The 13,372-nt window shown below is 38.9% G+C and overlaps 1 protein-coding gene across 1 annotated transcript in view; it reads right to left on the bottom strand.

Annotated features, from left to right (window-relative positions):
• Positions 1-3,158: 3,158 nt before the first annotated feature.
• Positions 3,159-13,372, bottom strand: part of LOC106082963 (uncharacterized) — a 16,650-nt gene continuing 6,436 nt past the window's right edge. The window contains exon 3 of the mRNA XM_059361563.1: positions 3,159-4,004. Coding sequence (XP_059217546.1) covers positions 3,212-4,004 — 793 coding nt within the window. The 3' untranslated portion in view covers positions 3,159-3,211. The remainder of the gene's footprint in view (positions 4,005-13,372) is intronic.

Genomic DNA, 13,372 nt, shown 5'->3' on the forward strand with positions numbered 1-13,372 from the left:
CACTGTGTCAAATTTCAGTGAAATCGGATTATAAATGCGCCTTTTATGGGGCCAAGACTTTAAATCGAGATATCGGTCTACATGGCAGCTATATCCAAATCTGGACCGATTTGGGCCAAGTTGCATAAACATGTCGAAGAGCCTAACACTAAGCATTGTCCCAAATTTCGGCGAAATCGGACAATAAATGCCTCTTTTATGGGCCCTAAACCTTAAATCCAGAGATCGGTCTATATGGCAGCTATATTCAAATCTGGACCGATCTGGGCAAAATTGAAGAAGGACGTCGAAGAGCCTAACCAAACTCACTGTCTCAAATTTCAGCATCGGACAATAAATGCATCTTTTATGGCCCCAAAACCTAAAACCTAGATATGGACCGATCTGTGCGATATTGCAGAAGTATGTAAAGGGGCTTAACTTAACTCACTGTTGCAAATTTCAGGGACATCGGGCAATAAATGAGTATTTTATGGGCCCAAAACCATAAATCAAGAAATCGGTCTATATGGCAGCTATATCCAAATTTGAACCGATCTGGACCAAATTGAAGAAATATGTCAAAGGGCCTAACACATCTCACTGTCCCAAATTTCAGCAAAATCGGATAATGAATGTGGGCCTTACACCATAAATCGGAGGATCGATCTATATGGCAGCTATATCCAAATCTGGACCGATCTGAGCCAAATTAACGAAGGATGTCGATGGGCCTTACACAATTCACTGCCCCGAATTTCATCAAAATCGGATAATAAATGTGGCTTTTGTGGGCCTAAGACCCTAAACTGGAGGATCGATCTATATGGCAGCTATATCCAAATCTGAACCAATCTGCACCAAATTAAAGAAACATGTCAAATGTGGCTTTTATGGGCCTTAGACCCTAAATCGGAGGATCGGTCTATATGGCAGCTATATCCAAATCTGGACCGATCTGAGCCAAATTGACAAAGGATGTCGAATGGCCTAACACAACTCACTGTCCTAAATTTCAACAAAATCGGATAATAAATGTGGCTTTTATGGGCCTATGACTCTAAATCGGCGGATCGGTCTATATGGGGGCTATATCAAGATATAGTCCGATATAGCCCATCTTCGAACTTAACCTGCTTATGGACAAAAAAAGAATCTGTGCAAAATTTCAGCTCAATATCTCTATTTTTAAAGACTGTAGCGTGATTTCAACAGACAGACGGACAGACGGACGGACATGGCTAGATCGTCTTAGATTTTTACGCTGATCAAGAATATATATACTTTATAGGGTCGGAAATGGATATTTCGATGTGTTGCAAACGGAATGACAAAATGAATATACCCCCATCCTTCGGTGGTGGGTATAAAAATAGCTTTCATATAAAAGTTAAAGAAATTTGATTTTAGGCTTTTTATAGAAAGTGCAAATACAAATTTGCCCATTAACATTCCATTAAGGAACAGGGCAAACTTCTCACAAATCAATGGTTGCTGTCTGATTCGAATTTATAGCTCAATGATTAGGGACCTCCTTTTAAGGGCCGATGAAGAAGCTTTTACGTGCATAGTACCTCACAAAAATCCCCTGAATTAGGAGGGGATAACCACTGCTGACAATTTGTAACCCGTGTAGCCGCTGATACTATTGTACTGATATCCTTTTTATACTCTCCACCATAGTATGAGGGTGTACGGTTGCCCAAAAAGTAATTGCGGATTTTTTAAAAGAAAGTAAATGCATTTTTAATAAAAGTTAGAATGAACTTTAATCAAATATACTTTTTTTACACTATTTTTCTAAAGCAAGCTAAAAGCAACAGCTGATAACTGACAGAAGAAAGAATGCAATTACAGAGTCACAATCTGTGAAAAAATTTGTCAACGCCGACTATATGAAAAATCCGCAATTACTTTTTGGGCAACCCAATAGTTTCGTTATTCCGTTTGTAACAATTGAAATATGTATTGATCTGAGACCCAACAAAGTATTCTTGGTCGAAGGAACAAAGCTGGTCGCTTGAAAATTTGCAGAAATATTTTCTATTAGTGTTGATTGTTTGGGATTATAAATGGGCCATATCGGTTCTTGCTTTGATATAGCTGCCATATAAACCGATCTTGGATCTCGATTTCTTGAGCCTCTAGGCGGCGCACTTCTTATACGATTTGGCAGAAATTTTATATGACTTCCAACAACTGTACTAAGTATGGTTCAAATCGATTAATAACTTGATATAGCCGCCATATAAAACGATTTCGTTTCATGACTCCTTGAGCCTGTAGAGAGCGCAATTATAGTCCGATTTGATTGATTTTGCATGAGGTGTTTTGTTTTGACTTCCAACAACTGTGCCAAGTATGGTCTAAATGGGTTCATAACCTGATATAGCTGCCATATAAACGGATCTCGGATCTTGACTTCTTGAGCCGCTAAAGGGCGCAATTATTATTCGATTAGGCTGAAATTTTGCATGAAGTGTTTAGTTTTGACTTCCAACAACTATGTCATGTATGGTTCAAATCGGTGCATAATCTGATATAGCTGCCATATAAACCGATCTCGGATCATGACTTCTTGAGGCGCTAGAGGGCGCAATTATTATCCGATTTATCTGAAATTTTGCATGAAGTCTTTTGCTTTGACTTCCAATAACTGTGCCAAGTGCGATATAACTAGGTTCATAACCTGATATAACCTCCATGTAAACCGATCTCTCGATTATGTTTCTTTAGCCTCAAGAGGGCGCAATTCTTATTTGATTTGGCTAATATTTTGCACAATGACTTTTTGGTCTCCAACAGCCGAACCTAGTATGGCCTCAATCGGTTCATAACTTGGTATAGCTCCAAAAGCATAGCAATACGTATCCATTATAGGCAAGTGCCTATAAAGCGATATCGGGCAAATAACTAGACAAATACGATCCTTGGTGGAGCGTATATAAGTTTCAGCCCCGCCGAACTTAGCACGCTGTTATTCGTTTTCATGATCAATACTCCTATTGTTTATGCAGTTTTCAATATGTTGATATTACATGCTTTTAAGGTTCATGTCTTGGCTAAGTTATATTATGAAAGAATCATAGGTCTTTCATACATTTTGGAAACATGAAATATAGGATCTTTATACAATATATCATTCAGTTTGTTTACTTACCCTATTTCATACCAAAATTAGAATGATCATTATTTAATTTTATAACATAAAATGTTTATATGCAGTAAAAACTTAATAAATAATGTTCTTATTAAAATAGAATGAAGATTTTAGGTTTTGTGGCGTCAGACGTGATTTGGGCCCAGCATGGGCTACCTGTAATCGGAAGGGTCGCCCATTGAAATAGTAATCATGACGATCCAAACGATAGACTTTGCTCTCCGCCACATCTGTAGGTTTCAAAGGGGGTGCTGGGGGTTTTGTTGGGACCACAGTAACCGGTATTTGACTACTGGTTACATCTTGATGTTGTTGTTGGTGATGGTAGTGATGCTGTTGCTGTTGATGACCACCTGGCATTGCCGTTTGATAATAGGAATTCTGCAATTGTTGTTGATAATGTTTGTAGGGATTTTGTGGTGGACCATAATTTGGTGTATAATCTGTGGTGGCTGGCACATCTGGCAATGAGGAAGGTTCGACCAGCAAAGGTTTTATTTTCATGGGTTGATAATCATAGCCAATACCAGGTATATAACGATATGGCAATGGTGGTATGGGTATATAATAGATGCGAGAATCCTTTTTGGTTTTCTTTGTCTTTGGGCGATTTGAATATTTGCGCAATGACAAAGGTTTCGAAGACACTATGAACTCTTTTAGGATGTTCTCAACACTGGGACTCTGAAATATCACTTTAGAGGAGAGAGCTGAGTTCAAGGATTTCTGAGCGGCATCTGTTAAAGCATTGGGATCGATGACATACGAAGAGACTAGAAGTATTGGTGATGCGATGAGAGTTGTTAGTAGAGTGCTGAGCAAAGAGGATGCTGTGAGATGAATTCCTTGCCTTCTTAATGACATTCTGAAATAAAAGAGAAAAAGAAAAATGCGGTTTATTAGTCAAGCTTGAAAGAAGGACCTGGATAACTGAAATATAGAGATTTTCATTTGAAATTTAATTTTTAAAATATTTTATTGAGAAAATTTTCTATGGGTTATAACGGCGCAGATTTTATGCCTGCCTGTAATGTGAACGTTCGGGGTTGAATCAAGATGGCAAGAACAAAATTTACCCTTGCTCCTTCTGGCAACATTTTACTAATGTCTTTTGTCATGTTAAACATCTATATTGACTGGTGTCGCTCTACGCTGACTATGCCATAAAAAGAACATTCAATAAAATTGAGCTGTAACTTTAATTGAACAGCACTCATTGATATGCGAGAAGTCTTCCCGCATATCCCTTGGGGGATAAATTTGCTATTCCCATTTGAATTTTCTTCTTTTTTTAGGAGGCCACCGTAGCGCAGAGGTTAGCATGTCCGCCTATGACGCTGAACGCCTGGGTTCGAATCCAACTTTAATTGAACAGCACTCATTGATATGCGAGAAGTCTTCCCACATATCCCTTGGGAGATAAATTTGCTATTCCCATTTGAATTTTCTTCTTTTTTTAGGAGGCCACTGTAGCGCAGAGGTTAGCATGTCCGCCTATGACGCTGAACGCCTGGGTTCGAATCCTGGCGAGACCATCAGAAAAAATTTTCAGCGGTGGTTTTCTCTCCAAAGAGGTGTCGCACTGCGGCACGCCGTTCGGACTCGGCTATAAAAAGGAGACCCCTTATCATTGAGCTTAAACTTGAATCGGACTGCACTCATTGATATGTGAGAAGTTTGTCCCTGTTCCTTAGTGGAATGTTCATGGGCAAAATTTGCAATTTGCAATTTGCATTTGAATTTTCTAGAAAAAAAAAAACAAGAAAGAGCGTGCTAAGTTCGGCCGGGCCGAATCTTATATACCCTCCACCATGGATCGCATCTATCGAATTCTTTGCGCAGTATCTCTTTTTAGGCAAACAAAGAATAATGAAGGAGGACGAGGACGAGGAGGAGGAGAAGCTATATCAAGTTATAGTCCGATTCGCGGCTCAAGAAGCAAAATCGGGAGATCGGTTTATATGGGAGCTGTATCAAGCTATAGATCGATTCAGACCATATTGCACACGTATGTTGAAGGCCATGGGAGAAGCCGTTGTACAAAATTTCAGCCAAATCGGATTATAATTGCTCTCTCTAGAGGCTCAAGAAGTCAAGATCCCAGATCGGTTTATATGGCAGCGATATCAGGTTATGTACCGATTTGCGCCATACTCGTCACAGTTTTTGGAAGTCTTATTAAAACACCTCATTCCAAATTTCAGCCAATTCTTGTGAGAGTTGCGCCCTCCAGCGGCTCAAGAAGTCAAGATTCAAGATCGGTCTATATGGCGCCTATACCATGTTATGGACCGATTTTGACCATTCTTCGCACAAATGTTGGCGGTGATATCAAAACACCACGTGCAAAATTACAGCCAAATTGGATAAGAATTACGCCTTCCAAAAGCACAAGAAGTCAAGACCCAAGATCGGTTTATATGGCAGCTACAATATATCAGGTTATGAACTGATTTGAACCATACCCAGCACAGATGTTGGAAGTGATATCAGAACACAGCGGCTCAAGAAGTCAAGATTCAAGATCGGTTTATATGGCACCTGTACCAGGTTATAGACCGATTCGGACCATGCTTCGCACAAATGTTGGCGGTGATACCAAAACACCACGTGCAAAATTACATCCAAATCGGACAAGAATTACGCCTTCTAAACGCTCAAGAAGTCAAGACCCAAGATTGGTTTATATGACAGCTATATCAGGTTATGAACTGATTTGAACCATACTTAGCACAGATGTTGTGAAGTGATATCAAAACACTACGTGCAAATTTTCAGTCAAATCGGACGAGAATTGCGCCCTCTAGAGGGTTAAGAAGTCAAGACCCAAGATCGGTTAATATGGCAGCTATATTAAAACATGGACCGATTTGGCCCATTACAATCCCAACCCATCTACACTAAAAAGAAGTATTTGTTCAAAATTTCAAGCGGCTAGCTTTACTCCTTCGAAAGTAGCGTGCTTTCAAAAGACAGACGAACGGACGGACTTTATGGGGTCTTAGATGCATATTTCGAGGTGTTACAAACAAAATGATGAAATTACTATACCCCCATCCTTTGGTGGAGGGAATAAAAATTAAAAAGTTTCTCTTCAAATGAAATTTAAACAAAAATTTCTTCGAAATTTGTATCACAGTGTATTCAGCACATTAAAAAATCATTGACTTTAGAAAAACATGCAAAATTAATTTCAAATGGAATTTCTTAACACTGCGGCGACGACGACGACGATGGCGGCATGGGTTGGCGATGCCGATCATTGTTGTCCATTTCCAAAGGCAACAAAAGCCCACAGCCTTAACCCACATAATTTGTGCTTAATGTGAATTATCAGTAAGAAAAAAAAAAAAATAATAATGAAAAAAACCCCAAACAAACAAAAAAAAAAACCAAAAGCTGTATGATTTGAGAAATTGAAAGTATTCCAAACTACATAAAGACACATTCAAGTTTTTGAATTGGCAAAAATCATATCTCAATCGAATTAAGAAAAAAAATCTCAATGAATCGAATGACAATTTAATTACATTTGAAAATGGTAGTTTTCAAACAATTTCACTTGTTTGCCATTAAGTTGGCACAAAAGAAGTGGACAGGGTGCTTGGAGGGTGGCTGTGTCTATTCTCATATCCCTCAGTCCTTAATCTAAAGCCGATCAATGACCATTGGGCAAAAATAATCACCTCCATTGAGAGACTCTATTTAAAATGACAGAAAGTATGTCAGCGTGAGTAACAACTTCCATACGCATAGAAATTCAATTGCAGCCTGGTTATATCAATAGACTGCTCTCCCTAAATACAATACCTTCATGGCTGATGTCTATCATACTACATTACATTAATAAATTTTGAACAAATTATTTATTTCATTAAAGTAGGAGTGGGGGGATTTCTTTAAGTTTCATGCCATGCCGCCTCAACATATCATTTTGCTTTCTTTTGTCTTTGCAATGCAATGCAAAGACCGAAAGTGAGATAAAATAGTTGAATATTGAAAAAAAAAAAAAAACAAAAAAACAATTCGTGATTAATTATTTGCTTGTTCGCAAAATTACTTTCAACGCCGCTGACAATGATTTACCGTTTGCTGGAGATTAGAAGAAATAGTTTAGGCTTTAATTGTGCGTTCAATTTTACACGAATTTTTAATTATCCCATGGATTTTTTGTTTTCTGTTAAGGCCAGGGCTACATGCAGAGATCCCATGTGGCAGTTTTCAATTGCTTTTTATTGATATGTTTCTTTAAATCATGAACAAAGAAGAAAATGAGCTTTAATGGTTAGAAATTTTCATTGAAATGCCATAAAAAGACATTAAATTTTTCGCCCAATTAGTGTATAAAAATGTGTTTTCATAAAAAATTTTATTGAAATGTTATTTGTCAAAATTTGATTTTGATAGAAAAATAATAAAAATAAGATTTTCATAAAACTGTGTTTCAAACTGTGACTTATTGTGATTTTTCGAACCTCTTCCAGCTCGAGATCATATTCAATGCTTTCTATTCAAAGAATAGCCATAGCAAAGAACTTATTAAAGTTGAGCAAGTGTGTGTTATTATTGAAAACATTTTGCCTGACTTTGTGGATCATGATTTCTGATACGCCATGTATCTTCATCAGCACTTTTGTCAAATTGATTAAGGTGCCCTACATACCCGAGTACTCTTGACTACGGTGTAGAGCTTTTGTTTTGAAACAGGGCCCAATAAGGCCTCCAACTCTCCTTAGCGCAGCAAGAGAGAAGAAAGCCTTACAATGCACTATTTTTATACAAACTAATCATGAATGCTAAGAACAACTAACACATCAACATTGCCAAACTCTTATTATTATACTTCTTCTTATTCGTATACAGAACATATTTGAATGCTGTTTATAAACAGAAAAAATATCAATTAATTTTTTAATTGAAAATGACAAAAATTTCAATAACTATCGTTATTTAATAAAAGAAATGGTTGAATCAATTAACTTTTGAAAATTTCCAAAAATTCAAACACGATGGTAATTGAAAAAAAATCCGGATTCAATTAAAAAAAATTATTGATTCCATTAATTTTTTAATTGAAAACATTTTTATTTTCAATTAAAGTTTTATTTGATCCAATTAAAAAAAATTATTGGATTTTTCGAAAATGTCAATCATTTTTTAATTGGACCAATTAAAAATTAATTGAAATTTTAATAATATTTTGAATTTGATCAATTAAATAATTAATTGGAATTTCAGAAAATTCCAATAATTTTTTTAATTGAACATGCAATGTTTTTTCATCACCTTTTTCAAACACTGGTTGATATTATCTTTTTTGTGATTGAAGCAGTTTCAATTAAGAAATTAATTGGATCAATTAATTTCGTGATTGAGACCGATTTTTATTTTTATTTTTCTGTGTAGAGAACTGGCTATATACTGCCTTTAGTTGCCAAACCTATAAAGCTATATGGTGTTGTTGTCGAGTGGACGGCGGTTCAAAAATACACCTACTGTTTAATATTCCATCAAAGACTAATTGTTGCCACCAGCTGTGAGGCTAAGGGAGCTCTCTTTGTTCATGGGGAGGCTATGGAAACCGTTTTATATTGGATACAATGTCCGATGTTGCAGGCAGCTACGTAGCCAATCGGGTTACGTGTCCTTTTGGGTTGAGTAGCCCACTCAACCACTTTGTCTAAAATATTGATATCAAACTCGTACTATACTTCCAAAGACATATTTTTGAAGTCATAATACTGGCAAACAGGTACTACTTTGGATTTAGTAAACAGTTTAGAAACAAGGGTACCTTTCGACAGACGAAGATTACACTATACAAGACACTAATACTACTCGTGTTGTTATATGGTTCTGAGGCATTGGTACTTGTGAAAGCAGACGAGGCATTGGTTGGAGTGTTAGAGAGAAAGATTCTTCGTAAAATATATGGACCAGTTTGCGTTAATGGAGAATATATGCGTCGTATGAAACACCAGAATCAGAATGGATGAAGAAGCTCCATCAAAGAAGTCTTTTGAAGGCAAACACGGTGGTACACGCAAATCGGGACAACCAAAAGACCCATGGAAAGATCAAGCGGTGGGAGACACCTCAAAACTTGGTGTCAGAATTTATAAAATGAGCGCAGAAGATCGAGGCACTAGGATCGCTATGCCTAATAGCTAATAGGACAACTGTTCTGTCATAGCCAATGACATTAAACTAAAGTCTTTAATAAAGTAACCGTTGAGTGGAGCGGACGTGTTTTCATTTCGCTCCTCCAAGAAAAATGTCCGTATATCGGAATAGGTACCCGTTACGAAAAATTTTAAAGCCTTTCAGGAGTAGGTTCGAAATGGGCTCCAAAGACCCAGTAGCTGCGGCATCAGACCGTAGCATGTTGTCTAACCCTCCTAAAGGTGTGGGTGCCTTGGCACCTCTAGTCGAGAATAATGCTTGAAGCCCACATCAAGACGTCCGTCTAATAAATGAGGAAGAGACGGATAAACCCCCGAATAACTGTGAACACTACACAGGCCGGAACATTCGAGGTCCGATCTGTGTGGTGTTCATTGCTGTTACGAGAAGCTTAGCTGCGAGCTACCGGTCGCGTCCACAGGTAGCAGATAGTGAATGCTCCATGCGGGAAAGCTGCAACGACAGTCGCGGACAACCGGTGGTATCGAGGGGACAGTCTCAGTGAGAGGCCGGGGGGCACCGGCTCTTGCACAAATACTGAGTGCCAATAATCAATGGCCACCCTGTTTCCGCGGCGATTGGTCCTTTGGACCGGAACGAACTTGCTCACCTACAGGAGCTTAGCGGGGATCGCCACCTTTGCATGTGGCTACAATTACAACAACAACAGACGGATAAACCAGACGGATGCGCAGTTCGTCCCCAGCCTTTCAGTAACGGTGGTGTTTCCGATTCAGCGACAGTAACAATGAAACAGTCATTCCACCTAAATCGGGAGCTGAGAACAGCAAAATGACGCAGAAGTGAACTAGGTCTTTGCTAAGCTCACAAGTAGACCAAAAAAGCAATCCGCGGCACGACGAAGGAGACAGAGGAGTAGAGGAGAACACCGGTAGTGCAATCGGGCGAAAGTGTAGGTTGCCAGAAGGGATGGAACTGACTTTCCAGACACTTCTGCGCAAGCTGGAAAGAGAATCAGAGCTCCCGAAAAGCGTAACACTGCTAAGACGCTGAAGAAGAAAAAGAACTCCCTGCTTTCAACTACTCTGGGAAGACCAAGTCAGCCCACCCGCAATGTAGACTACAGACAGTGTCCTGCGGAGGGAGACAAAGTCGAAACAGGAACGAAGGAAGCGCGCACGGCCCCCGAGTCTTGAGGGGGGACTGTGACTTCCAAAAGTATGCCACAGCCGTCATGGAAGGGGAAGATGCTCGCTGAGAAGGTAAGGAGCCGCCCTCTTACGCCAGAGTGGCAAGGGGCCACAATAGAGATGATATGACTTATGCAGTCATCGATATCGGCAGTGTATCCGGTAGGATTCCATCAGATCATCGGTCCCAAGTGGAGCATCTGGTAAACGAACGGGTTTTCGAACATGTGTTAAACTCTGAAGGAAGTCCACCCACACAAGTTATAAGCTGCGAGTATAGAGAGGGCATATTGACGCTGGGCTTTGCGTCAGCAGAATGTATTGATACCGTCAAAAATCTCGTTGTAAGTATCCAGAATCCTTGGGGCGAAAAGCTCGCCGTTGTGAGAAAGATGGACATCCCCCAGTTCTCAAGGCGACGGTCTTCATCATGGGTGAGGGCTATAAATACGCAACGGAACGCATGATAGAAGTCTTAAACAAGCAAAACCACGATTTGGCCGTGGAGAAATGGGAGGTCTTCGACAGGAAGGAGAAGGAGGAAATAACCCTCCTTGTGGTGGGCATTGATCAAGTTTGTCTAAGACTGAAGGCATGGCGTACTACGGGACCCAGCCTGCCTTTTTCAAGATTGGGAAGGATAATTGCAAATTGCAAATTTGCCCATGAACATTCCATTAAGGAACTGGCGTAAACTTCTCACAAATCAATGAGTGCTGTCCGATACAATTTTAAGCTCAATGATTAGGAGCCTCCATGTGACACCTCTTTATGGAGAAGTTTTTACATGGCAAAGAACCTCACATATGTCGCCAGCATTAGAAGGGGATAACCACAGCAGAAAAATATTCTGATGTTCTTGCCAGGATTCGAACCCAGGCGTTCAGCGTCATAGGCGGACATGCTAACCTTTGCCCTACGGTGGGAAGACTAGAATAGGCAAATATCCTCATATTGAGCCATAAGGAAGTGCCGTGGCAGGACACTTAATACCACCTAACGAACAGGGGGCCGCCGACGAGACAATAACCGACTCTCTCTTTGGTGAGGAGATAATGCCAGACATGAACCAACTTAGGGGCGTGGTATGGAAAACAATTAGAGATTTTGTAAGTAGCACGGAATTCCTAACTTAGATTTTCTTTGGGAGGTTACTTTCTAGTAATTAGAGGGCACAACAAGCCGATTCTGCCTTAGGTGTAAGTCCATAGTGGCATGGGGCGGATTAATATCCACTCCCACTTTTGAACCTAACCTAAAGTTGTTAGGAATTGCAAATAGGCCATACCGGTTCAGATTTGCATATAGCTCCCATATAAAGTGGTCCTTCGACTTGACTTCTAGAGCCCTTAGAAGCCTCAATTTTTGTCCTATTTGTCTGAAATTCTATATGTGAATTATATTTAAGCCTTCCAATAATCAAACGAAATTCAGTCCAGATATGGCTTCCATAATACAATCTTCCGATTTTTTTTCTCAAGCTTTTAGAAACCTCAATATTGAACATTTGGTTCATTGATATTTGACCTTGGCACCCTGAATTTTATTTACTTGCTGCATGCATTCTATCAAGTCTTTTAGTATTCCAAGTATTCCACTTGAGAAGTTAATGAGGAGAAATCGATTACTAAACGAGTGGTATAACAATGATAAACATAAATTAAATAATTATATACCCAAAAAAAATCTTAAAGCAAATTTTGATAAACATTAGAAATTTCAACAATTCATTCAAGCTTAAGATTTGTTCTGTAAAAAGTATTTACTCTCCCCTGCCTTTTAAAATCTCAAAAGCCTCAAGCTTAATTGTTTCAATAAAGCTTGAAACTTTAGATTTGGCACTCATGAAAAAAACCTCTCCAAAAAAGTAAAACAGAAGCCAAGAATCAAGAAAAAAAGGCCGCTTTTTTGCCTATTCTTCAAAGAAAGCCCCAACTCCGCCCAATTGGAGTCATTTTCGTATTTACTTTTTGTTTTATTTGCCATGGCCTCTTCAGGTTGGCAGTCCATGCCTAAGCCAATGTTGTGATACCCTGCCTGGGGGTTCTATGTCGGCAGCAGCAGCAGAAGAAGTCATAAATAAATAATAAATGGCATGTATGAAGCGACTAAATAGCTGACTGAGTGGATGATTGGTTGAATGAATAGCTTTCAAATTCAAATTCACTTAATCATCGGCTAAACGATCATTGTCTGCAGACGACCCCATTAATCACTCTTCAGGCGTTGAAATGCGATCTCTTAGCGATTACAGGTGAAAGATAAACACAGAAAAATCACACTCCGACTTCATATGGGCTGATTAACTATGGGTTTGTTAATGACCTGCACCTCCACCACCACATCACCATCATCCCCTCCATAATGATTTTGCGCTGTTTTTTTTTATTTATTGGTGGTTTAAGGCAAACACGCGATTTTTCTACATAACCTTTTTTATTGACATTCTTTTGCGGCGAGGGAGAATCTCCCTAATGTTTAAAGCAATTTTGCATAAATTTAAACATTTTTTTGTTTGAAATCTTTAGGTTTTGACGGGTTTCAACGGATTTTTTGTGAAAAATTATTTCTTTTAACGAAAACTAAAAATACTTTTTGTGCGTGAAATTTAATTGTCAATTGGAAATTTTATGTGAATCTTTTAATAAAACAATTAATTTCCAGAACTTAAAAGCCTTCCGCAGAAGATTGTTTAAAGATTGAACCCAAAACCACGAATCTGATTTAAAAATTTCAATTAAGGTTTGGGGGGTCGCATGATGTACCCAAAGGAGTATATTGCCCCAATCAACCATTATTGGAATCAAGCTAAAGGTATTGGAATGACTGCGCCAGGCTATTCTAGTCGATATGCGATTGGTCTGCAGAGGCTTCTAACTAAGACTTCTGGTTTGGGTCT

This window comes from Stomoxys calcitrans, chromosome 2, assembly GCF_963082655.1.
Source record: "Stomoxys calcitrans chromosome 2, idStoCalc2.1, whole genome shotgun sequence".
NCBI lineage: Eukaryota > Metazoa > Arthropoda > Insecta > Diptera > Muscidae > Stomoxys > Stomoxys calcitrans.